At 44.1% G+C, this 27,315-nt stretch overlaps 1 protein-coding gene across 1 annotated transcript in view; it reads left to right on the top strand.

Annotated features, from left to right (window-relative positions):
• The window catches only part of C6H10orf90 (chromosome 6 C10orf90 homolog), a 94,971-nt gene extending 82,393 nt beyond the window's left edge, over positions 1-12,578 (top strand). Inside the window, exons 7-9 of the mRNA XM_064145306.1 lie at positions 9,798-9,861; positions 11,013-11,112; positions 11,627-12,578. Of these exons, the coding sequence (XP_064001376.1) occupies positions 9,798-9,861; positions 11,013-11,112; positions 11,627-11,665 (203 nt within the window). The 3' untranslated portion in view covers positions 11,666-12,578. The remainder of the gene's footprint in view (positions 1-9,797; positions 9,862-11,012; positions 11,113-11,626) is intronic.
• The last annotated feature ends 14,737 nt before the right edge of the window (positions 12,579-27,315 follow it).

Here is a 27,315-nt window from a genome sequence, read left to right as displayed (position 1 = left end):
GATTTGCCTCAGTGATCTTACAGGTCTTTTCCATCCAAAACAATTAGGTAATTCTATAATTTAGTTCAAGGGAGGCTGTGGGCATGAGCAGCAGTGTCACTGCCTGTTGTGTCACTCTGTGGCTCTTCCATGCTCCTATGCTCATTTTGATCTAGCATTAGATCTTTTTTAGTTATCCTCTTGGAGGATGGACCAGCTCAAAGGGCTAATCCAGCTCATTAAACAGTGCTGTGACTGGAGAGAGGAAGGGTGGGAAATGGTGAGGGAGAAGAGTGGCACCACCTCTCTTGGCTCCAGCCTCTTGTTTTTATGGGTGTAATGAGACCATACACTTCCCAAAGAGAGCTCCTAGGCTGCTTATGTACCACACCCACCCACAGATGACACCAAAAGCTGGCTGAGCTAAGGAAACATGGCAGGGTTCATCCCTGATTACATATTTCAAAGCCAGCTTTTCAAGTGGTAAAGAGCCTGGAGTTTATGTAGGACACAGTGTGCCCAGGAATAGGAAAATACTCTGAGGTGTGTCTGGAGATCTGAGCACCAAATCCTGAATGCCAGCTCCATCTCTGGCTCTACCTGGTTGTCAGTGGGTTGTGGCCTAAGAGCAGTGTACTGTGGCACTAAAACTGGGGATGTGGTCTAGCGGCTGAGGCTCAGCATTGTGTTAGCATTGCTTTCCAGGATCTGATCCAGCTGCCTGGGGTGCACAGACCTGCCCTGCATCACCATGTGCATTCCTGTGGTCATCTGGAAGCCTGCGTCTGCTGCAGTGACTTACAAAGGCCAAGACAGACATTAAAGTTCAGCCATCACTGGAAGTCAAGGGGCCTGGGCACCAAAGACTTCTGCAGGCTGCGGAGCTGTTGCTTTGCCCCATCCCCGTAGCTGTTGGTGTTTTGTTTGATACTGGTACTACTGTTTTCCCTGCTCCTCCTGCTAGTCTTAAAAAAAGTCTCTGCCAGGCTTCTTGGTCTCAGGAAGCTGGCTGCTCTTTCACAGCAACAGACATTGAAACAACATTTGAGATGAAGGACCCAGGAGGATAAAATGATGACTTGGAAACTTGCTTAAGTATACAATGTTGTATTGATGGCACCTCTAGGCTTTAGGGTGTGACCTTGTGCTTGCTTTTTCAGTCAGATGGTTTCCACCTCTCTTGTTGTTTCTCTCATGATGTCTTTGAGATTTGTGGAGGTAGAGAGGTCTTTATGAGTCTGAGGTTCACAGGGCTCATTGCCAGCATACCCTCGTGCATTTTCCAGTGGTCTTTTTTGTAGGAGCAGGTTGGCCGGATGAGTTCAATTTCTACTGACCCCAGCCCAGTAACCCTCAAGGATAATTGCATTTGTGTTTGGGCAGGAGTAGAGTGTCTCTGTGCAACTCCTGAGGAGCTTACAGTGCAAGTCATTGCAGCATGCTTGCTACAAGCACTGCCATCAGTGATCCATTTTCCACCATGAGAGGATATTCCCGGCTCTAGGTCCCCATGTGCACATCTGTGTTTGCATGGGAAGGTATAAGAGAAGGGAGACAAGTAGGGCAATCTGCTTTTATGTAGGCATAAATGGGAATTATCTGCAGCTCAGGTTGTTGACAAGTTTTCTGCAGTTATCTCTCTGAAGCAAGCTTGTTACAGGGGCTTAAGTCTGCCATTGCAGCTTTTATTTCAATAAAATAATTTTCACCAAGAAAAAAAACAAAGCAAAAACCTTGAGAAATTTTTCTCCACCTGAGACTTTTCTCTCAGTCTGAAGCATCTTTATTGGTAAGCCTGGAGAGAGAAGGATGCAGAGGAGACCTTCTTGTACCCTTTCAGTACTTAAAGGCCTATAAAAAGATGGGGATGGGATTCTAACAGGGCATGTTATGACCAGACAAGAAGTGATGGTTTTAAACTAAATAAAGCTTTAAACTAGAGATAAGGAAGAACTGTTTTACAGTGATGGTGTTGAAATGCTGTCACAAGTTGCCCAAAGATGTGGAAGATGCCTCATCCCTGGAAACACACCAGGTCAGGTTTTCTGGGGCTCTGAGCCACCAGATCTAGTTGGGATCGGTGGGATTGGACTAGATGATTTTTAAAGGTCCTTTCCAACCCAAACCATTCTATGCTAACATCAAGTTATTAGCTGGTAGTAACATCAAGTTATTAGCTGGTAGTAACATCAAATTATTAGCTGGTAGTAACATCAAATTATTAGCTGGTAGTAACATCAAATTATTAGCTAGTAGGGCTTCCCAATGTTTTGACAGCATTGTTACAATTTTAGTTTCTTGTTGGACAAAAAAATAATTGCTCTTCCATATCACTACCATGTTCATACCAACATCTGTGCAGTTTCTGTTTCATTCACTTTCTGTCTTCATTCTCAAACTCCTAGTTTTTTACCAACTCGCAAACAGGATTTTACAGAATGCTGGAAGTAATCTTAGAGAAATGAAAATGTTTACCCTGCAAAAGATTTTTAGCATCACAAGAACGCTTTGAAGGCTGAGAAGCTGCAATGCTCACACCAGCCTTTGTGCTGTGTAGTGTGTGGTGCTCCATTTTGAGAGCACTAATTAGTCCAAGATAGACTACTCTGCTCTTGACTATGTCGAACAAATTAGAGATCCCACTGTGATGGGCTGAATAGAAACAATGTTGAGATAACTGGGTTTAAATCTCAAAAGCCATCATGTAATGACTTCAGTGACAGGACTACCAGCTGTTTATATAGGCCTTTAAATCTGCATAATGAACAGTCTTGTGATCTTAGTGTACACAGGCACTTTCAGGGGGTTCAGAAGATTTCTCAGCCACATATGTGTTTTTCATACCTTCCACTTTTCTTCCTTCTGAGAGAGTGGTGGTTGACTGGAAAAGGCAATATAAGTAGAAAGTTACCATTCCACCCCTACTGTGGTGCCTGCTGTGTTTCTCTGGATTTGAATCCAAATCCTGGATCTTCAGTAGTATTTCGGAAGCAAGTTCATACCTTCTCAGTTGTGCTTCTAAACCTTTCCAGAGAGCTTTCCTGTAACTGCAGAAGCCTGCAGGTTACTGTTTGTCTGTGTTTTCAAGGGGTTTGTTTCTCAAATCTCTGTGCCAGAGAGGTTTTCATTTGAGCTATAGTAAGAGAAGAAATTTGCAGTAGGTGTGCAGCCAGCCAATCCTGCAGCCACTAACATCCATCCTTGCGGTCTTCTCATCAGCCATCAATGGCATTTGATGTTTGCAGCCACCTACCTCTCTCTAGTTGCACCATTTCCTGTGTTCCTTTTCTCTGTCAAAACCCATAGCAAGCAGTAGTGCCACTGCTCCTGCTGGCTCACAGCTTCTTGGTTAAGGCTGAATAAAGAGCAGGCTGCAGTCAGAGGAATGACCTATCTTTATGGTATTATTAGTCATCACATTGATTAGAGCAGCCCATGAGTCAGAGAAACACGGCAGCACATTGCAGGTTACTGGCAGTGGGTGACACAACCCCTCAGAAGCCTGATGCTTGGACAGGGTAGAAAGTGATGCAGTGAATGGGGTAACCAGCTTGCCCCTTCCATGCCCTCATCCTTGCAGAGAGAGGAGATAGGCAGGCTCTGTGCAAGGAAGGTGGCACTAAATTGGCAGACCCTCAGATGTGAATTGTTTTCTGTGCGGATGGTGACAGCGTTGAAACAATGTGCCTTGTAAGGGCTGACTCAAGAAGCTCAGGCAGTGTACTGGAGGATAATTTCATTGGAGTCTTGAGGTATGACAAACATAAAATTTAATTTTGGTGGAGGATTCTTGAACCCAGGAGTAAAAAGGTCTGATTGGACCTATAATTAGAATCTGGGGGGACAAAAAAAAGTATGAAGAAGCTGATACAAATGACTGGATGAGGCGCTTGGTGCCATGGTCTAGTTGACTGGCTAGGGCTGGGTGCTAGGTTGGACTGGATGATCTTGGAGGTCTCTTCCAACCTGGTTGATTCTATGATTATAGTCTCTGGATGAGTTCCCAGTGGAGTGCTGTGGGCACACTAAGCTGAATGCCACCTTCGTGTTTATCTTAGATTCAAGGCTAAAGTATATTTGAGGGAATTGTTGATTTTAAAAGACAGTATTTAAAACAGAATTATTCTGTGTTTTAGGACTTCTCTGGTCAAATGGAGTTGTGTGGTTGGATTTCTTTTGCTCAGTAAAGAAATTATGTTCATTGGAGAGCCATCACTACCAGCGCTCAGCTGTTCAGGCCCTGGCAACACATCCTCAAAGGCACATTTTAGCTCCTAACAAACTAGGAGAATTTGCATTTAGATTAGGAGAAAATATATCTTGAGCAGAGTTTATCCTTTTTTAAGTTTTGCTGCTCTTTTAAAAATGCTTCAGTGATTTAGTGGTAAATAGTAAGTCAGGAGATGGTTCCAAGACAATCATTTTATCTGTTTCCCATCTAAACATTTACTGACTTCCTGAGCAGGAAAGTTATTCAGCCTGTCTGAGCTGCAGTTTATCATCAGTTAAAATATATTACAGTGATGATCCTTTTAGCTTCATTTACAACTTGCTGAAGTGGCTTCTCTCTCCCACTATGGAGATGCCAGACAACTACTGCACACAGTGTTGATGTAAATACCAGAAGCTCAGTAGTTTCACAAGGTCTGAATAAAACACCAGTGAAGTGTTTCATATTTACCTGTCTATACCTCTTTTTGTTTCGTTTTTTTTAGCCACAGTGCATCACTGGAGATGCTGAGTACCTGCTCTGAATTCTCCTCTTTCTATCCTTCAGAATAGTTTCCTCCAAAAGTGATGCAACGCTATGAAATTTGATAAGGAACATTGACAAAATGCAATTTAGAAAGACTATCAACTTGTGGAATTATCCACTTTATGCCCTACTTTGATCTTCCCTTGGTAGCAAAGAATGTTAATTCAGGTTGTCATGATATGTTTGGCAGGTTGTTATAGCTCTGTATGTCTGCTGCTCTTCAGCTTTGAAATATGCTTTCTTCTCTGCATGGAATATTAACAAATGTTTAAATGCACATATGATTTCTATTTGCTCATTTAATACCAACTTTCATTTATTGTTCCATTTTTTAAATTCTAGTATTAAAATCCACCAAGGATTAGCTTTATTACTGCTTCATGTTTGCATGTGATTTTCTTTTCTCTTATGTGTAGTGACCTGAGCGTGAGGCGAAATATACTGCATGAGTCATAGAACCATAGAATGATTTAGTTTGGAAGGGACCTTTAAAGGCCATCTAGACCATCCCTCACTTCAGGAGCAAGGGCATCTGCAACTAGTTCAGGTTGGTCAGAGCCTCAAACAACCTGACCTGGAAGAGTTCCAGGGATGGGCCATGTACTGCCTCTCTGGTCAACCTGCGCCAGTGTCTCACTGCCACGATGAGAGACGGGGAGCAGCTTGATGCAGCCTAAGTTCCATTTATTGTACTTTCAGGACTTGGTTATATACCTTAACATACAAGCCAAAAGATCATGCCAAATCCTAACTGGTCATTAAGACAGACCTCAGTACAGACCTCGTACATTAGCAACCAGATAAGCAAAGATTGACAACAAACCATGAGTTCATGCTTTACATTGTTTCATCTGCGGCAACATTCTCTAAGGTCATTTCGACCCTCTATTTACTTAACTCACTACTCTTCCCCTTTATACATTCTGAACCCATGGCTTATGTTCCCGTATGTCCAGATCAAGCAGCTGTACAGCACTAAAAGTCCTACCATTCCCAACATCTCACCACCCTCAGTGTGAAAACATTTATTCCTCACCTCTTATCCAAATATCTCTCTTTTGGTTTAAAACCATTGCCCCTTCTCCTGTTGCAACAGAACCTGGTAAAAAGACTCCCCCTCTCCTTTTCTAACTGCCTTTAGACATGGAAAGGCTACAAGAAGGTCTCCCCAGAGCCTTCTTTTTTCCAGCTGAACAACTGTCTCTGCCTAGCTTCACAGCAGAGGGCTTCTATGCTCAGACCATTTTTGAGGCTTTATCTGGACCTGCCCCAGCAGGTTCATATCCTTCTTATCCCTGAATATATACTGCTAAACGTTAACCTTATTACTCCAAGCTGCTCCATAAAAGGAGGTTTTATAACCAAGGTAGATTAATTTTTTTTTTCTTGGAGGATTTTTAAAATAATTTTAAAATCTATTTTTTGTCTTGGAGGATTTTTTAATCACTTTTTAATCTATCTTTTCAAAGCCTCCAGCACAGCCATGTGCATAGTTCAAGGCTACTTGGTGGGCAGTGATGGGTCTGATGCCCTTCAAGACTTCTAACTCTTCAGGAGAGGATTAATCTGGAGAAACCCACACAGCTCTTGGCCGGTGCAGTCCTTCCCAGCCCTTGGTCACAGGGCCCAGCCCCTCTTAGCAGCTCATGTTAAAAATACAGATTAGCTTGCCAGGCTGTTTACAAGACAGGTTGCAGGCCTGCAGATCCCTGGCTGGGTTTTTCATCCCACCCATGTTCTGGTGGCTGTGCACAGGAGTCTGGAAATGTTAATGTGGCATTAGCAGCTTTTATTTAGGAAAGAAAGGAAGGGTTCCCTGAAATAATTAGCTTTGTTCCACAGATCTCACATCTGAGAGTTTCTGGAGCAGAAGTTGATAAATTTGAGCAGATGTCACTCATGGTGGAGCATGGGAAATCATATAAAAGCAGGTCTCTGTGCTGGCCAGGCATTCTCCCTGATGGTATCACATCTCATGTGAGGTCCAGCTTGGCTTACCGTGTGCGGGCTGATTTTGTGCTGCTCTTGGAGTTAGAGAACATGTCTTCTGGGAAGGAATGCCCTGAACTGTCAGAATGAGATGCACAACCTCAAGCTGCAAGAGGCTACTGTGTGGCTGCTCTGAAGTGTGCTGGGATCCACACTGCTCTCAGAAAATCAATGGCCTTGAACCCTAATCTTTTGCCAGGATGATTTGAGTCACAGGCAACCTGCCCCTTTAAGTTTCATGGTTATTTGGCCAGCAATAGCATCCAAGTGTTTGTTCCTTTTAAGCTAATTAACATGTAAATAAATGTAAACTCACTGATAAATATGTCACATTAAGTTTTCCTAGCAAACAGAGCATGATACTGGTGTGTACTGAAGATTTAATATGCATGATCAAGTGCAGACAATTGCTGAATAGAGAAAAGTTAGTCCTTGGGCAGAGGGGGCTTCACAGTCTCCTGTCTCAGTTTGTGTTTTGCAAACCATACCAGTCCAAAGAAGGAAAGGCTGCAAAGCTCCTTTTTTGTTTCTACACCAAGATAGAACAGTGATCTTAAAGAACATGTAGCATTTTTGTCAGAAATGCTGTTAACTTGAGTGAGACTTTCCCTCTGGTTGTAGCCCCACAAGGTGCTTGTTGGCTGTTTGGTTGGTTGTGAAGGCATCCCCCATAAATATCCTTGAAATATTTGGTGTCTTAAACAGCAGGGAAGCAAATCTGGTGGTGAAAGGGTCTTATTTTGGGCAACGGTCACTGTGTCTGCTCAGGGCCAGAGTTTGCCCTAGGCAGTTCTGGAACAAATTATTCTCTGTATTTACTTCTCTGCCTTGATTATTGTATTTTGTTTCTTCAGCAGGGTGGCAGAAAGAGGCTGATGTGGTGCCTGCTGAGATATATGTAGTATGGCTTCTAAGCTTCCTCGGCAAATGGAAGGGCTTAAAAGTTTGCACACAGATTTGTCTTGTGCATATGCTTTGTTGAATGTACTAACAAATACTTTTGATGTTCAGCTGACTGCACAGGGCATCATACTGCTGTCCTCAGTGCTCCAGGGAAACTGCCTGGACCTGAGTGGGCATAAGCAGTACTCTGGCTCTCCTTGTGTTCAGAGACCAGAATGTAAACCTGTTTATTTCATATGCCTGAACTGAGAAGCTCAAGTTAAAGTTGTTCATGTCACCTGTGTGTGCATTAAGGTAGCAGCTTGTGCACTCCAGGGACATTGCTTCCCCACCTCTGGATGTGTTCTGCTGTCTACCTTGCATCCCATCTCCCCTCTTTTTCTGTCATTGTCTTGGTGTAAATCTAAATACAACACCTGTGCAGGCAACAGTAGTCTACTCCATCCTCTTCCTGATAAACAGTATCACAGTATCACCAAGGTTGGAAGAGACCTCACAGATCATCAAGTCCAACCCTTTACCACAGAGCCCAAGGCTAGACCGTGGCACCAAGTGCCACATCCAACCTTGCCTTGAACAGCCCCAAGGACGGCGACTCCACCACCTCCCTGGGCAGCCCATTCCAGTGTCCAATGACTCTCTCAGTGAAGAACTTTCTCCTCACCTCCAGCCTAAATCTCCCCTGGCGCAGCCTGAGGCTGTGTCCTCTCGTTCTGGCGCTGGCCACCTGAGAGTAGACACAGTCTTACAGAGCCATAAAAATCCCAGCATGGTGGAGGTTGGAAGGGACCCCTGCTAGTCCAAATCCCATGCTAAAGCAGGTTGCTCAGGATCACATCCAGGTGGGTTTGAAACCTCTTCAGAGGTTCCAGCCTCTTTGGGCAGCCTGGTCCAGTTCTTTGACATCATCATGTTCAGGTGGAGCCTCTTGGATTCCAACATGAGCCCGTTGCCCTTTGACCTTCATCACTCAGTTGCCTTCATCAAGAGTCAGTTCTACTTACATAATCTGTCTTCCCACCTTGTACAAACATCATCTCTTCCCATTCAGAAATTATTTTTGGAAAGAAGGTGCTAAAATCCTCTATTTCTGAGACTCATGGACTGCTAAGTAATTATTTTCCTATATCCAGGGAAAAGATGATTGGAATTATTGTAGAGATCTTCATATTTGACCAGGAAAGGGTAATTTAATTTTCCTCCTCCTAACATCATGCATAATTATTCACAGCCCTGCAAACCAGGGGTAAATTGAATCAGAAATTATCATACCAGGCCAAGTTCCTAACATACAGCAGCCGAGGATGTGGTCGGTGTGAAAGAGTGTAATTGCCTGCACAAGCACATGGGGGAAATAAATCACTTAGAATCATAGAATAGTACTGGTTGGGAGAGAACCTTAAAGGTCACCTAGTCCAGTCCCACTGCACTCAGCAGGGAGATCTTCAACCAGAGCCCCAGACAACTTGACCCGAAATGGTTCCATGGGCGAGGCACCTACCGTCTCTCTGGGCATTATCACTTGGTAAAGCAGAAATCATTGCTGGTTCTTGATCTGAATAAAGGGTCTACACAGGCAATGGCAGAAGTGATATGCAGTTAAAGTAAATGAACTCTGCAAGGTAGCTATGGGTCTTATCCATACTTTTTCAGTTGGACAGCTTCTGGAATCAGTTCAGCTCCAGGTTTTCCATTGAACTTTGGAGATTTTGATCTGGTCTTAAGCCATCAGAAATGTATAGAATCATAGACTGGTGTGGGTTGAAAAGGACTTTTAAAGGTCATTTATTTCAACTCCCCAGTCTTTCTTACAGCTTCCCTTTAAATACTGAAAGGCTACAAGACCGTGTTCCTGCAGCCTTCTCATCTTAAAGGCTGAACAACCTTAATTCTCACAGCAGGGGTTTTCCAGCCCTCTGACCACTTTAGTGTCCTCTGCACTCACTCCATCAGGTCCATGTATCACCTGTACTGAGGACTCCAGAGCTGGACTCGGCACTGCAGATGAGGTCTCACCAGTGAGGAGCAGAGGGACAAAGTCATCTTCCTTGAGTTGCTGCCTGCACTGCTTGTTATCAGAAAGGGAATATCATGGTTAGGTGAAACATGACATCTAACATTTCAGTAAATACAGGTTCCTCTGACACTAACTTTGTTTTGCCTCTGCTAGATAATCTCTTCAAACCAAAGGAAAGATTCATTCCAGAGAAGGAGATGCATATGAGATCAAAAAGGTATCAACTGCTCCTGCTTAGAGCTTGTGAATTGCTGCCATTTCATACCTAAGACACCTTTCTATGCTGGAGTGTTGGTCTGTCACTCTGCTTGCCACACTTCTGTGCTGTGCTTAAGGCGTTCTTCCACTTGTATCTGTGTGAGACATCTGAGCCAACTCTGCCCTTTGGTCACCCAAAGCATGGGATAACCACTGAATGAAAGCTGAGTCCCTGACAGGTACCTTGTGATGGGCATTCAAAAATGCAAGCAGTCACTTCGGGTTTTTTCACCCTGATTGTGGGATATAGTGTGGGAATCACAGCAACCTGTTAGGAACATGGTGCCTAATCTTAAATTACAGTGTACTTCATGCCATTGTTTGCAGCAAAGAAAGCTCCATGTGGCTACCATGCAGATTTCATTCCATTTTTAGGAGTTCTCAAGATGTGTCTCATTTCTCTTCTGAAAAATATAGTTTCCAGACAAGACAGGCTGCTTCAGGAGCTCAGTGTTGCAAAGTATTATGACTTAAAATCAGAACTTATCAGGCTTTGTATACATGCAAAGAACAGGACTGCAGCAAAAGAAGGTGCAGCTTTCTTTTCATACCCTTAGAAATGTTATCACTGATGTCGATGGAAAAAGCTCAGACCAAGTCACCTTTATGAGAGCAACTCACTTTTTGTGCTGTCACTGGTGAAAGGAGCTCCTAATGACAATGGGAAAATGTTAACAGCCTACAACTGTATAATGATTACAATAAATTGTAATTTAGAAAAATACTTGAAAATAATTGCTTGGCCTGAATTTTGTGATACAAATATGAAGTGGTGTACTGGCCAGATCCTGGTTTGAATTACGTTGCTGTAAATTGCAACCAACTCCACTGAGCTCACTGGTAGCTGTGCTGCTGCACTGAGATAACCTGACCCATCTCTTTCTTTACTTTTTAGTCCAGAATTAGGAGTGTTTTTCAACAAGGCAGATTTTCTATCAAAGCATCATTGTTAATAATTTCTTATTCCCATGCCATAAATCTAATTTGAATGCTTAGAGGTGCCCATTAATGACAAATATTACATTGAGGGTGAATGTTTCCTACAAGAGAACCAAATGATTTGTGAGCTTCAGGATGGCATGTGAAGTTAACTTTCTAAATTCATTCCAGGATTTATGACAATTTACCTGAGGTGAAAAAGAAGCAAGAAGAAAAGCAGAAAAGGATTATCATCCAGAGCAACAGGCTGCGTGTTGAGATGTTTAAAAAGGTAAGGATGTAGCCTGAATGTCAAGTGTGATGTTGTGACCTTTGGTTACCTGTGAATGAGGTCCTACCTGGAGAGCCTGTGCTGACTATGGGCAAGCCCTGAGAGCAAAGGATGGGGTTTAAATCCTGTTCTAGGGATTTAAATTTAAACTTGAATTAACAGTTGAACCTTGTACTATCATCAGCATTCTAGACCTTTCTGTTGTAAAAATAATTAGTCATGGGAGAAAACAGCATTGGCATGGTTAATCCAGGTGCAGATCTGAGGCAGTCCCAGATAATCCTGCCTCACCTCACCCACAAGCTTCAGTTTTAACTTAAGTGTTCTGTTATTCTAATTCTGTGCTTTGTGTTCAGTGCCTTTTTGTTCTGAGCCATGTATCCAGTAGATGTGAAGTCTGAGCAAGCCAATACCACCTCACCTACAATACTGCTGAAGACTTCTGCACTTATATCCACATCACATCTTTTCAAGGTATCCTAAGGCTTTTCCCCCCCCCTTTTATTTTCTCTAGCAATTACTGGACCAGCTTCTTCAAAGGAGCACTGAGTGACAGAGGATTCTCTTGCCCATCATCCTAACGGCTCTTGAATGCTGTTGACTGCTAGATAAGCCATAAAGTTTACTGTTATCTCACTTACCTGGAGGTATTTGTCTTGTCTTTTGCTCTTGTATATAAAGAAAGGTTGTTTATATTTCAACTGAAATTTTAAGGCAATTTTTGAGTAATCAAAGATAGTCTAAAAGGGAAAACAACTGTTTTGGAGCATCAGCTTTTGGTCAGTTTACCCAGAGGAAATCATTTTAAGATTTGGTTGGGTTTTTTTTTAACATAAATGCTGAATTACAGTGATATTACTTAATTGTTTAAAAGTACATAGTCTTTGCAGCAATACAGCTGGGTTTGTAAGATCTGGAAAACTTATTTCTCTGAAGTGTTCTTATTAATTGATTTCCTGTGAGTTAAATCCTTGCAGTAAATGAATATCATCATTTGCTGTGTTTAGAAACCAGCTGAAATGGGATTACTACATAATCATAGCAGCAGCAGTTTCACTTTAATACTTAACATACCAAAAGGGACCAATATTTGAGTTCTCCAAAGGAGTTTATTCCTGTTTATATAACGAAGCTACATCATAGGCTTACCTGTTTAAAGAGCAATATTTAAACTTTTGATTGTAACACTGTTTTTCATGGGTGGGGGGTGGTTGTTTTTTTTATTGTAATATATGTATTTTACTTTCTGTAAGCATTAAGTATTTATAGAAATGGCATATTAAGACACGGTGCCAAGAAATATGTTTGCATCAAAACTGCAGAACTAAAACCATCTGTAATGTTTCCTCTGAAAATATTTAAAGCTTTATTTGTACATTTTGGGAGTTAAAAAAACCAAACCCCACCAGCTTACAAACCAATGGAGTTTATTTATGGAATAAAATATGAAGAGAATATTAATCCAACCACTATGGGTTTATTTGGTGCTGTTAAATATAACACTAGTGTTGGAGCTGCTTGAGAAGCCATGCCTTGTGTGTGCCACAAATCCTATGGTAAAAAGTACTGTTCATAAAAATTATTGCAAGGTTTGACCTCTGTTGCATGAATGCTCACTAGAGCTTGTTTGAATGAGGTTGGAATTTGGCCTTTATATCTCTGCTTCATTTTTCTAATCTGACCTCAGATGTAAGGTCATTCTTTTGGAAGAGGGATGTTTATGAGTTGGGCTTTAGCCACTGAGATAGCCTCCAACTGTGTGACCTGTGCTGGACTGAAGGGACCTGGTTATAGATTGTTCTCTGACTCTCTCTGTTAGATTACTTCTTTGTTTTTCAGCTTCCTAGTATATAAAGGGGGATTAATGATGTTAATTTCTGCTCACAGAGAAGATGGAGATTTATTGAACAAATACTCTGTGCTGGATCAAGAACTGGCTGGAAGCCTGAGCCCAGAGAGTGGTGGTGAATGGTGCCACATCCAGTTGGCAGCTGTCACTAGTGGTGTGCCCCAAGGATCAGTGCTGGGCCCAGGCCTGTTCAACATCTTTATTGATGACCTGGATGAGGGGATTGAGTCCAGCATCAGTATGTTTGCAGATGACACCAAGCTAGGAGCAGATGTTGATCTGTTGGAAGGTAGGAGAGCCCTGCAGAGGGACCTGGCCAGGCTGGATGGGTGGGCAGAGGCCAATGGGATGAGATTTAACAAGGCCAAGTGCAGGGTTCTGCACTTTGGCCACAACAACCCCAAGCAGCACTACAGGCTGGGGACAGAGTGGCTGGAGAGCCAATGGCATCCTGGCTTGTATCAGGAACAGTGTGGCCACTAGGACAAGGGAGGTTATTCTTCCCATGTACTCAGCACTGGTCAGGCCACACCTTGAGTCCTGTGTCCAGTTCTGGGCCACTCAATTCAAGAGAGATGTTGAGGTGCTGGAACATGTCCAGAGAAGGGCAACAAAGCTGGTGAGAGGCCTGCAACACAAAGCCTGTGAGGAGAGGCTGAGGGAGCTGGGGGTGTTCAGCCTGGAGAAGAGGAGACTCAGGGCTGACCTCATTGCTGTCTACAACTACCTGAAGGGAGGTTGTAGCCAGGTGGGGGTTGGTCTCTTCTCCCAGGCAACCAGCAACAGAACAAGGGGACACAGTCTCAATTGGGCCAGGGGAAGTCTAGGCTGGATGTTAGGAGAAAGTTCTTCACAGAGAGAGTGATTGGCATTGGAATGGGCTGCCCAGGGAGGTGGTGGAGGCACCATCCCTTGAGGTCTTCAAGAAAAGACTGGACAAGGCACTTAGTGCCATGGCCTAGGTGACTGGCTAGGGCTGGGTGGTGGGTTGGACTGGATGATCTTGGAGGTCTCTTCCAACCTGCTTGATTCTATGATTCTATACTCTGTGTTCTAGATAAATACCTTTAAACACCCATCAATTAATTCAATACATTTCAAGAGGACATGTAAGGTAAGGTGAGAAACAGAGTAAGAATTTGCCAGGCTTCTCCCCAAAAAAACTCTTTTTCGTGGAATCCTAAAATGGTTTAGGTTGAAAGGGACCTTTAAAGGTCAACTAGACCAATCCCTTTGGCTAAATCAGGTTGCTGTGATCCCCATGTAAAGTGGCCTTGAATGCTTTCAGGGAGTTTTTAGCCTCTGTGTACTGGAAAACACAGAGTCTTAGACTGAATGTAAAGGGTTATCTTTCAAGATTTTGTCTAGAATCATAGAATCAACCAGGTTGGAAGAGACCTCCAAGATCATCCAGTCCAACCTATCACCCAGCCCTAGCCAGTCAACTAGACCATGGCACTAAGTGCCTCAGCCAGGCTTTCCTTGAACACCTCCAGGGACAGTGACTGCACCACCTCTCTGGGCAGCCCATTCCAATGCCAATCACTCTCTCTGGGAAGAACTTCCTCCTAACATCCAGCCTAGACCTCTCCCAGCACAACTTGAGACTGTGTCCTCTTGTTCTGTTGCTGGTTGCCTGGGAGAAGAGACCAACCCCCGCCTGGCTACAGCCTCCCTTCAGGTAGTTGTCGACAGCAATGAGGTCAGCCCTGAGCCTCCTCTTCTCCAGGCCAAACACCCCCAGCTCCCTCAGCCTCTCATAGGGTTTGTGTTCCAGGCCTTTCACCAGCTTTGTCACCTTTCTCTGGACATGTTCCAGCACCTCAGCATCTCATCATGGCACCCAGGTCTTTCTGAGGAAACAAACCACACGAACAACTGGGATGAACGTCACAGGCTTGGTATGACATGGTTCAGCCTGGTTTCTGCCCTTTGGATCCCCTGTCGGCACACTGACTAGGGCAGGGCACTTCTCAGCTAACATCCTTTCCTCTCATTACCTCTGGTCATGCTTGGAGGCTGGGTGCCACACCAGCCTGCTGCATCCTCAGCCAGCATTTCAAGGTGGAAATTCTCTTGCATAAAAAAGCTTGAGAGTATACCTGGTGAGCAAAAGACCTTGTGCAGATCAGTGTTTGAGAATGTTTTATGCAATATGAAAACTTGGCTTCAAAACTTGGCTCCAAAAAACATATCTATTGCAAACCTAATTTCTCTTTCTGGGCATCAGAGAAGAAGGTATCTGGTAATGTATCCAGCAAACAATTCTGACATTCATTTCAGCTCTACAATCCAGTCATTGTAATAGAAAATAGACTGTAGAGGAAAATGTTACTTCAGGAAAACACGAGCCTCACATGCTTTGCCCTATGGAAGCAGGCATCAACTTAATGAAATTTGGAGCTGGGGAAAAAAATTGTCATAATATCACTTTGGACTCGCAGGCATCTCAGAGTAAAGAGTACATTTGCTGCCAGCTTGTATTTGATACAGAAAACTCCTCAGCCTAAACTGGAGGTCACCCACACTTGTCAAACACTGGAATTTTCCTTCCTGTTGGATGATGGTTGAGTTCAGGTCCTCTGGCTGCTGGCCTGTGATATTTGTCTTCCAGATGGGCACATTTTCCCACTGATTGAACTACACAGGGATTAATATTGTTGCAATGGGCATTGCCATTGGTTCCACAACTCCCTTGCTGGGCCATTTCTTATTGTGCTGCTCATTTGAACGTGCTCAAACCCAGGATTTCGTAACAGGTGTTCACTGGGGTGAAACTCAGGGATAATTTTGGCATTGGAGCATTAAGAGATAGAACCTGTGTAAGTTTGCCAGCACATTGGAAAGCAGCTCTGTGAGGAAGGACCTGAGACTGCTGGTGGATAAGTTCACCATGAGCCAGGAATTTGCCCTCAAGGACAAGAAGGCAAATCATATTCTGGGGTGCATTAAGAAGAGTGTGAGCAGCAGGTTGAGGGAGATTCTCCTCTCCCCTCCTAGGACTAGAGCTGAAGTATTGTGTCCAGTTCTGGGCTCCTCAGTTCAAGAGGAACCGGGAATTAGTGGAGAGAGCTCAACAGAGGGGCATACAGATACTGAGAGGACTGGAGCATCTCTGATGAGAAAAATCTGAGAAACCTTGGACTGTTTAGCCTGGAGAAGGCTAAGAGGGGATGTTCCCAATGCATATAAATATCTAAAGGGTGGAAATCATGAGAATGGGGTTGGGCTCTTTTTGGTCTTGGCCAGTGATAGGACAAGGAGAAACAGGTACGACTAGAACACAGGAAGTTCCACCTAAATGTAAGGAGTGACTTCTTTGCTGTGAGACTATTGGAGCCCTGGAACAGGCTGTCTGGAGAGGTTGTGGAGTCTCCTTTGGAGACTTTCAAACCCACCAGGATGCATTCCTATGCAACCTGATCTAGACAAACCTGTATTAGCAGGGAGGTTGGACTAGGTCACCCCCAGAGGTTCCTTCCAACCCCCAGCATTCTGTGGTTTAATATTCTTCTTCCAAAACAGAAAAGCCTCTCAGCAGGACTGATGTTTTGCATTATTCAGAATGGAGCCCACATGGGGAGTGCACAGTGTTTTAGGTGTGCAAGACATGGTGTTTGTTTGCTTGCTGGCATCATTGATTTTTATCTAACAGAAATAGTTTGTTGAGGATTGGAAGTCATTGCAACATAAAGCACTGAGGGGTACAGTATTCTGGGGATTTATTTTAAACCCAAATATTTCCCTTTGTATGTGTGTGCAAGTCATTAGTTACTTCTTCTAGTTTATTCAGCTGGTCTGAGAGATGAGGAGACTTTCTGGATAAGGCTTTTTAGTAGTTTTGTTGTTGAGTATCTGGGATTGGTCATGTTAGTGTAATGTTTTCTGTGAGAGAGCTGATTTACAAGGAAAACAACACAGGAAAGCAGGGATAAAGTTTCTGGCAGCTCTCTCCAGAGGAAACCATTCCCTGATACATCTATGGCTAAAAATACCCCAGCCTGTCTTGTCCATAGAGATGTTTGCCCCTTTGACTTGAAGGACAAAAACATGCCTGTGTGCTTTGATGGGCAATTATCCTTCCAGGAGCACTGACTTGTTCATTTGTTCACTAGTGGAGTAGTAGGACACAGGGTTGTCTCACAAGGTCATGTTTCATCAAGCACTATGACTTAAGCCTCTGTAGTTTATTACTCAGTGTGCTTCTTGCTGAGCTGGGTTACAGATGGCTGGATGCCTGTGAGATACCCTCACTGTGCTCCCAAGATGTCATGTCCATGGGTCAGCACCAGGCAATGAGGATCTGAGAATTCCCAGCCCCAGCTGAGACCCTTCCCAGTTTGCAGTCTTCTGAGTAAAGGACGTCAAGAAAGCAGTAGCACAAAAGAAACTGCAAGGACACTTGAATATAAAAAATGGATTAAGGTAAAAAAAGATGTTGAAAATCTTTCAATATGCTGTTGAAAATCTTTCAGTGTGCTGTGGCTGGAGAAGCTCAGTGTATGTATGAAGCCCAGTGTATGTATGAAGCTACTTGCTAAGTTTTAAAGTAAATATGCACCTACTGACACTATGATCACAAAAATCTTTGCCCCAAATGCTTAGTCAAAGAGAGGAGGTCATGTTGCTCATAGACTGCTTCTAGCTTGCCTATTGATATTGGTGTGATAGTCTGTTAGGCTGTGGAAGAGAAACTTACCACCCATCTGAACTCCTTAGAGGTGTTTTGAGAGGTCATGATTTTTTGAGAGAATATGATTCTCTCCCTTGCTACAGCAAAACTGCTGGAGGGAGTGTGCCACGTGAAAATGCTTTCCTAAGTGGAACGTAAAAAGCATCCTCTTTTTCAAGTCAGAAGTCTCACTTTTCCTGATTCTCCTTGGCTCCATACCAAAGCTTTAGGAGGTAGAATTACTCTATAGCCATTTCAGATGAGCCACAGAATGAGATAATGAGGTGTATCATCTTTGTACCAGCTGTGAGGTGTCAAAAACTAAGAAAAGAAGCAGCCACACAGATGTGCTCCTGGTGAACACAGTTACATCAAGTTGGGAAACAGGGAAAATCCTATGACCTGCACCAGGTTTGTGTTGCCAGGGTAGGAATAAGTAAAAGAGCCCCTAGCTGCAGAGTTTTATGTCATTTAGGAATTGGTGATGTATTTTTAGACTTCATGTTTTAAATACTTTTTTTCTTCTACAGTACCTTATAATGACTAGACTTTAGTTAATTACAGGGCTTATTTGATGTAGGATGCTCCACGGGTCTAGTTACTACAGATCTGCAGCTGCTTGGAGGAATGGGCAGCAGAACATGGCAAAAAAAATCTTTTGGAATATGTATTTGGACAAGAGGAAATGGCCTCAAGTTGCACCAGGGGAGGTTTAGGGTGGATCTTAGAAGAAACTTCTTCCTTGAAAGAGTTCTCAAACACTGGAAGAGGCTCCCTAGGGAGGTGGTTGAATCCCCATGCCTAGAGGTGTTTAAAAGAGGCGAGAGATGTGGTGCTGAGGGACGTGGTTTAGCACCAGGTTTGGTAGAGCTAGGGAATGGTTGGACTCAATGATCTTAAAGGTCTTTTCCAACCCAAACAATTTTATGATTGTATGAACACATTTGAGCTTCATCTTCTCAGGCAAATTGTTAATGGACCATTGAACGTTCACTTGCAGCCTTTGACACTGTGCTTGAGGAAGGGAAAGACTTCCAATTTTATTCCTCATTTCTGTGCTTCTTTAGAAGTTTTGTTCCTTAAAGTCAGGACTTTGTGTCCCCTTCTGGGGTGATGTGGGAAAGTTAATAAAGATAACCACTGAAGAGTGGCCATGGGAATAGTGTTCTGACTGATAGTCAGGACACAGGTCTGCTTTTCTAACTGTCTCTGTCACTGCAGAAGGAGGCAGGGAGATAAGAATGGAGTCATCTTCTCTGGTGGCTTTCAAATCCCACCTGGACACATTCCATTGTGGCCTGCCCTAGTTGATCTTGTTTGGCAGGGGTGTTGGGCTGCATGATCTCCAGAGGTCCCTACCATTCTGTACTTCTGAGAGAGGGACATGTGCCATGATTTGGTGAAGAAATGGTGTAGACAGGGCAATTCTCCATGGATACATAAAGGGGTGGATGCTTGGCACAGCAATCCAGATTCATTGCCATTACTGACCATAACACAGCAGATACTGGACAGCAGTGTGGTCCTCAACGGCATTGCAGTGATGTCAAGGAATGGGAATCACCACTGTAATTTAGGCTGCTGATTTATAGAGCTATAAACCAGGGCTCCAGTGTTATGCCCACGTTAGTTCCCCCTGACTAATGTTGCTGCAATGAATGCCAGAGGAATTAGTCATAAAAACCCTCTCACTGCAAAGTGTCACCAAGTATATACTTAACTGGTAACGCTGCTGGGAGCACAGATATAATCTCTGTGTTTGTTATTATGTGAAAATATAACTTTGAGGGGCTCATTGCTCTTAATTTAATTATGTAATGGCATAAGTTAAACTGCATGAAAGATATATAATTATGGGCTGACTGTTCTCTGATACTATTAGCGGGTGTTGCAAAAGCAACATTTTGCTTCTATTTGTTTTACTTCTGAGAGGTTTCTCTTTGCTGTGTTTGTGACCCAGAGCAAATGGAAGTTTTGCAACAGAATCTAAGGTGTCTATATAAAAAAAGGTCTGTAATTAAAGAACTAATGAAGTTCAACTGTAGGGTCCTGCCCCTGGGGAGTTAAAAAACCCTGCACCAGTACAGGGTAGAGGTTAAACTGCTGGAAGGCAGCTTGGTGGAGAAGGACCTGAGAGTGCTGGTGGGCAACAAATTTCCCATGAGCCAGCAATGTGCTCTTAGAATCATGGAATCAACCAGGTTGGAAGAGACCTCCAAGATCAGCCAGTCCAACCTAGCACCCAGCCCTAGCCAGTCAACTAGACCATGGCACCAAGTACCTCATCCAGTCTTCTCTTGAACACCTCGAGGGACGGTGACTCCACCACCTCCTTGGGCAGCCCATTCCAATGCCAATCACTCTCTCTGTGAAGAACTTCCTCCTAACACCCAGCCTAGACTTCCCCCAGCACAACTTGAGACTGTGTCCCCTTGTTCTGTTGCTGGTTGCCTGGGAGAAGAGGCCAACCCCCACCTGGCTAATGGTACTCTGGGGTTAGGAATAATGTGACCAGAAGTTTGAGAAAGCTTTCCTTGGCCTCTGCTTTGCCCTACTGGGGCCACATCTGTAGTACCAGGACTAGTTCTGGGCTCCTCAGCTCAAGAGAGACAGGAATCTACTAGAGAGTCTACCAAATACAAAGATGCTGAAGGGACTGGAGCATCTCTGAGGAGGAAAGGCTGGCAGACCTGGGGCTGTTTAGGCTGGAGAAGAGCAGCCTGACAGGAGATATTCTCAGTGCCGCTCAGTATCTAAAGGGTAGATGTCCAGGGGACAGGACTAGACTCTTTTCAGTGGTGTGCACTGGCAGGGCATGGGGCTGCAAGTACAGACTGGAACACAGGAGGTTCCATGTGAACATAAGCTAAAAATTCTTTGATGTTAGAGTGCTGGAGCCCTGGAGCAGGCTGCCCAGAGAGTTTGTGAAGTTTCTTGCTCTGCAGAGATTTCAAACCCACCTGGACATTTCCATTCTGGGCAACCTGCTCTGGATGAGCTGGTGTTCACAGGGGCTTGGACCAGATGAATCCCAGAGGTCCATTCCAGCTTTGCCACTCTGCAATTCTGTGTTTCTTTCATAAATAACATGAGATGAAGACCTAATTGATTTCACTCTCCTACGCTGTATACCACAGTCCTTTTGAATGCTATCTCACAAATCACCCATGAGCAATACTTATTTTTCTTTAGAAGCACCCAAAGATACGCTGTCCTCTTAATTTACTGTCCCAGCACTTATGGAGATTGATGTTGCATTGTTTTGTGGTTTCCTGAGGGCCAGACAGGAATATTAAAAATATATGACTTCATAGTTCTTATTCTGAGTGGAAGACTGTAGTCTTAGGAGACATGGCACAGTTGGTGGAATTTTTTTTCTTTCTTTTGTTTTCAGGGAGACAGTGAAATTTGTAGCGCAGATAAAAGTGCTCATTCTCAGTGTCTGGTCTAAAGTTAAAAAAAAAGAAAAGATTTGATGGGTTATTTATTATATTTAAAGAGATTTTAGCAGAGTCTCCCTGCCATGCTCTCAGAAATGTCCTCTCTGATAGAAGGATACTGCTGAGAGTCATCACTTCTCAGAATGAGCACTGAAATTAGTAGGAAAGCTTAAAATGAGGCTTCTCCCACTGTGGAAAAATGAAGGTCACTTCAGATGGTCTGAAAACCGAGGAACTATTCAAGTCAACAGAGGAGTGATGGAATCACCATTCCTGGAAGTCTTGAAAAACCATCTAGATATGGTACTTTGGGGCATGGTGGCGTTGGGTTGGCAGTTGGACTTGGTGACCTTAAATGTGTTTTCTAACCTTAATGATTCTAAGTCCTCAGGAAAAGGGAATAGGATGTCTAGAGCCTAGACCCAAATTACGCTGGTTTGGACATTTGCAGGGTTTCTCTGGAGCAGGTTGTTGGGCACAAAAACTTTGGTGCTTTTTCCTACGTGGCAGAATTTCCTTCCCACTAAACTAAATGGGGTTTGATCAACAGCAGAGCGCCAAATGGGAAGAGAGCACCATCTTGGGGTTTATTTTGCAGGGTATTGATTTCTGTCTGGTAGCATTAACCAGGCTGATCCTCACTAGACACTGCTGGGAAGAGCAGGGTCATGACTTACTGCAGGAGATTTGAGTGAGCGAATTGCAGCACCAGAACAAAGAGTAAAGTTTTAGGACTGGGCATACATGCTGAAGGAGATTCTTTATTGTTTATGAAGATAAGTCAGGTGTTATTAAAGCAGAAGAAGGTTTATCTAGCATTCATAGAATCAGGCAGGTTGGAAGAGACCTCCAAGATCATCCAGTCCAACCTAGCACCCAGCCCTAGCCAGTCAACTAGACCATGGCACTAAGTGCCTCAGCCAGGCTTTGCTTGAACACCTCCAGGGACGGTGCCTCCACCACCTCCCTGGGCAGCCCATTCCAATGCCAATCACTCTCTCTGACAACAACTTCCTCCTAACATCCAGCCTAGACTTCCACCACCACAACTTGAGACTGTGTCCTCTTGTTCTGTTGCTGGTTGCCTGGGAGAAGAGACCAACCTCCACCTGGCTACAGCCTCCCTTCAGGTAGTTGTAGACAGCAATGAGGTCCCCCCTGAGCTTCCACTTCTTCAGACTAAACACCCCCAGCTCCCTCAGCCTCTCCTCATAGGGTTTGTGTTCCAGGCCCCTCACCAGCCTTGTCACCCTTCTCTGGACATGTTCCAGCACCTCAACATCGCTCTTGAATTGAGGGGCCCAGAACTGGACACAGCACTCAAGGTGTGGCCTGACCAGTGCTGAGTACAGGGGCAGAATAACCTCCCTTGTCCTACTGGCCACACTCTTCCTAATATAGGCCAGGATGCCATTGGCTCTCTTGGCCACCTGGGCACACTGCTGGCTAGGTAGCCAAGAGAGCCAATGGCATCCTGGCCTGAATCAGGCACAGTGTGGCCAGCAGGACAACAGAGGTCATTTTTCCCCTGTGCTCAACACTGGCCAGGCCACACCTTGAGTGCTGTGTCCAGTTCTGTGTTTTAACTTCTTCCTGGAGGAAAGCTGGAATAGGAACATGTCAGTGGCTACTTCCATGTAACGTGAAGCTGGCAACTGAGCCCTACCATCCCCCAGGGTGTTGAGGCTGTGGGGTCAAGGTACTGGCAGCTATTGAGATGCCCACCAGCAGAAAGGGTGCCCCAGGGTGAAAAGGGTGAGTCAAAGGAGGCGCAGCTGCTGGTGGTGGCTGTGCTTGTGGTGAGCTGTGTTTGCATGAGCACGGGTTTATGCTACAGGAAAAGAATGTAACTAGGGACCGTGTGAGGTTTGGGTTTTTGTGTTTTTAACTGCTGAAGAATTTAGGGGGTTGCTGTTGTTGTTGTTAAGGTCCTGTATCCTTGGAGCGGTGGGTTTCTTTGTTTGCTCTTGCTTGAGCTCCTCTTGGCTTTTTCACCCTTGGCCCTGTTACAGCAGGCTGCAACCAGTCTCTGTGTAGTTTCCCCATAAAGTAGTATATAAAGCTTAATCAGCATTAAAGCAGAGCTTGCTCCCCTGCTTTGTTAAAGGAGAGAAGCTGTTTACCAAAACGATGTTCCAGTGGAGGGGCAGAGCAAACTGGGCAGAGCAAGCAGGAGAAGCAAACATGGTGAGCCTGTTCCACTTGCCATCAGCCCTACAATCCTCCTTCTAAGTGGAAACTGCACTGGAAGGTAATGTTCTCCAAACATGGCTTAACAGAAGGATCTTGCTCCCTCAAAATAATATTTTTATCCCTGAGACTGCTTGTTAATGCTGCATCTCCTTTATTAAATGTACAAATACCTTCAGGTTGTCTGTGTCCATTTTGCTTGCCTTTGGGTGTAATGTTGTAATGCTTTATCATTTCGGTGTTTTTATAATTTTAAATGGTTAAATGGTTGGGTTAATTTCTTCTTTATTAAAAAAAAGAAAGATACCTAGAAATATTTCAGTTTGGGGGTTCTGTGATGCATGATAAAATTAATTATTATATCCTGTCCATCAGCTGTAATGTTTTAGGGTTAAGTAATGGTTGGACTCCGTGATCTTGGAGGTCTTTTCCAACTAAAACCATTCTGTGACTTTATGAAGGTGCTGTACAAACACAAAGGGCCATGTTACTTCAGATAGGTCTCAGAAAAAGTCTCCACTCAACAAAACTCCACCTTTATCAACATGTCCCTTGCATGTGTGCAAGAAGGGAGAAACCGAGTAAGTCTTTGGCTTTCAACACTGGCAGGAGTCTATCTCTGGGATTAAACTGAGCTTTGTTGAAACTCATGGAGCAGCAACTGGCAGTCTGGGGCCACAAACAAAGAGGTAGATCATGGCCTCATGGCTGGTGGAGGAGACACAGGGTCAGGGTGGATTGCCCTCTACCACTGCTTCCAGCTACAAGGGCAAACTGGGAGCTCGGGGGCAAGAATGTCAGATGAATTTGAAGTTACTGCATGGAAAAAGGTCTTAACCAAAGCAGGGAGCTGCAAGGGGAGCAAAAGTGAACATAGGAATGTATTTATCTCAAACAGAGAGGCAATATTGCTGACCTTGCATTGCATTTCATGAGCTGAGCAACTTGCTGCTGAGGACAGTTCAGGCATGCCGGAGGGCTCGCTTGCGGAAGACATGGAGCGTGGAAACTTGCCCTCGTAGAGCAGGAAATCTATAGAATGCAACTTCTCTCAAGCATGTGCAGTAAAGAATATTTACAGCCAGTATTTCATTTCAGCATGCAGAGCTGATGGATGCTATTCCTGGGAGCATTCTATTTTATGTCTGAGTGTTGTGACATAAGTCTATAGCAAAGCTCTGTGGCTAAAGGTCACGCTGCTTTATGCTATATCTATGCCTGTTAATTAGAGAGGACTGTAATCTGCCACTGCAGTCACAATTCAGCTGGGTCTTGATTTTGCAGAGAGTTAATGAAGTGAGGGAGGGCTGGAGACACAAAGTCTCAGCAGCTGGCGAGGGGACACACAGATTTCAAAGGGAAAAGCTTGTTTTGTTTTGTTTTGTTTACTCTGAGAAGCAAAAACCTCAGCCTGGAGGCCCCAAAAATGTAGATCCCTGTAGCTAAGCCCAGACAAATCTTTGTGCATTTTGGCACATATGAGAACAAAAGGACTTGGATTTCTGGATAATGCTCAATGTTGTGGTTGCAGTGAGGTTTCCTGGAGATCCAAAAGGAGATCACAGCTGATCTGGGAAGATGTGAAGGTGGTGTTACAGAGATGCTTTCCCCTCAGCGGAACCTCTTATCTTGAAATGGTTCAGCTATCTGAGGAGGCTTATCCTCTCTTCTTTCAACTCTGACTGTAACAGGGGTACAGCCCCTGCTCTAGCAGAGAAGGGAAGGAGACACAGCTTGTCTTTCCCTTTGCTTTTGACTTGTGCATATTTTTCTTTTCCCCTTTTTTTGTGCTCTATACCCTACACATACCATAACCCATCTAATAAGTGCCACATATTTTGTTACAGTGCCCTAAATCCAGGGAGCTGAAACCTCACAGCATCACAGTCTGAACGTTTTAAACTTAACATAGAATCATAGAATCAAGCAGGTTGGAATAGACCTCCAAGATCAGCCAGTCCAATCCACCACCCAGCCCTAGCCAGTCAACTAGACCATGGCACTAAGTGCCTCGTCCAGGCTTTTCTTGAAGACCTCAAGGGGACGGTGCCTCCACCACCTCCCTGGGCAGCCCATTCCAATGCCAATCACTCTCTCTGCCAACAACTTCCTCCTAACATCCAGCCTATACCTACCCTGGCACAACTTGAGACTGTGTCCTCTTGTTCTATTGCTGGTTGCCTGGGCGAAGAGGCCAACCCCCACCTGGCTACAACCTCCCTTCAGGTAGTTGTAGACAGCAATGAGGTCACCCACCCCTGAACCTCCACTTTCTTTCATGTTGTCTCCATCAGTCACAATTCCTTCTCAAAATGCTACCTTCTTTAGTCAAGGGGAAGCCAATGGAAGTTGACATTTCCCTCTGTGCATCCTACTCTTGCTTTCTGGTGTTAAGCCATGTGTTATGCTTGTTTCCAGGTAAGTTATTCCACACTGCTCTCTTCAATATTGCACTGTTCTGCTCTGACCTTTCCGATGCCATGCAAGCAAAAGTAATTTGATAGCCAGAGTCTGAGCCAACTGCCTGTATTGTGACACAGTCAAATATTCACTGTTAAAACTCACAAGTGCTCTTTGCATCAAATTATTTTCATATGTAAATTGAAATTTAAGTTACTTTGAAGTAACCTCTTTGAGTGACATAGCAACACAGGTCAGAGGCAAGTATGGAAGCTGGAAAGGGAAGGACACCCAACTGGATCTCTACTTCATGAATGATACAAGGTAAGGATCCATGGAATCATAGAATTACTTCATTTGGAAAAGACCTTTAAGATCATTCAGTCCAACTATTATATAAACCCATGAAGTCTGGTGCTCAACCATGTCCCTCAGCACCACATCTCTGCAGCTTTTAAACACCTCCAGGGGTGGGGATTCGACTATCTCCCTGGGGAGCCTGCTCCAGTATTTGAGAGACCTTTCCATGAAGAAGTTTCTTCTACTATCCAATCTGAACCTCCCATCCTGAGCACTCCATGAGCATTACCAATTCTCAGTGCCCTGCTGAAGAAAGTGTGTTAATGTTCCCAAACATTCCTTTGACAGGAAGTGAGGGAGGTGCAGTTGTAAGGCATGCCTGAAGAGAGGTCACAATAGGATCTCAGAGATCCTGTCACTGCCTCTAGCCACAGGTGGCTTACAGCCACAGGTTGAGGTCTTTCATCCGCATCTCCAAGTACAGAGATGCTTCAGCAGTGGGGGCTGCGCTCCTCAGTTTGGTTGGTTTGCTTCTGCAGAGGCTGAGGCTCAAAGCTGAGTGCAAACCAAGCTGCCAGTATATGCCCTTCTGTCTATATTTATGGAGCAGAAATAGCAACATGTTAGTTGTCCCTTTCCCAAGGAGAAAAAGATGAAGAGCAAAAAAAGACTATTTAGCTGTTTCAGTGTTGCAGGATAGCCCTAAACTAGCACAGAGTGGAGTCTATGCTTTGGAAAGAAAAGCTACTCATGACTGAAGTAAAGGAAAACTAAATACAGAAGAGTAAGAAAGATAGGAGGACAAAAGTGGAAGGGGGAGAAAGTGCATAAAGCAGTGGCAGCAAATGATGCCAAGGTAAAGAGAAGCCCAGAAACAATGAGATACTCCCACACCACACACATACACATCCCCCTCCCATTCTTCTTCCCCTGACAGTGCTAAAGAACAAAGCTGGGAAGGATGGATGGAGAGCCATTGCCCGCGGGAGTAACCTGGAGAATCAGGATTGTTGGCCCCCTTTGAAGCAGCCACACAACCTGGATGCAATTTTCATTTCCTGCAGGGAAACTCAGCCTTGTTCTTCTGAAGGGGATAAACCAAGCCTCATAAAACTAATTGTGGGAGTTGGTTTGACATGAGAAATGAAAAGCCAAGGTTTGGCTTCTCTTAGGCACATCAGAGCGAAACAAGGGCTCCTCACTTTGATTCTCATTTCCCTTAAGGTTTTTTTCTTTTCCAAAAGAGTTTTGAATTTGCTCTGAAACTCTTTTGTTGTTCTCTGGAAGCAGAAGTAACTACCATCCAATTGCATTCCTACGTAGGTGGTGTTCATAAAATATTTGGGCTTCTT

Source organism: Pogoniulus pusillus, chromosome 6, assembly GCF_015220805.1.
Source record: "Pogoniulus pusillus isolate bPogPus1 chromosome 6, bPogPus1.pri, whole genome shotgun sequence".
Classification (NCBI taxonomy): domain Eukaryota; kingdom Metazoa; phylum Chordata; class Aves; order Piciformes; family Lybiidae; genus Pogoniulus; species Pogoniulus pusillus.
This window is presented reverse-complemented; position numbering and strand designations above follow the sequence as displayed.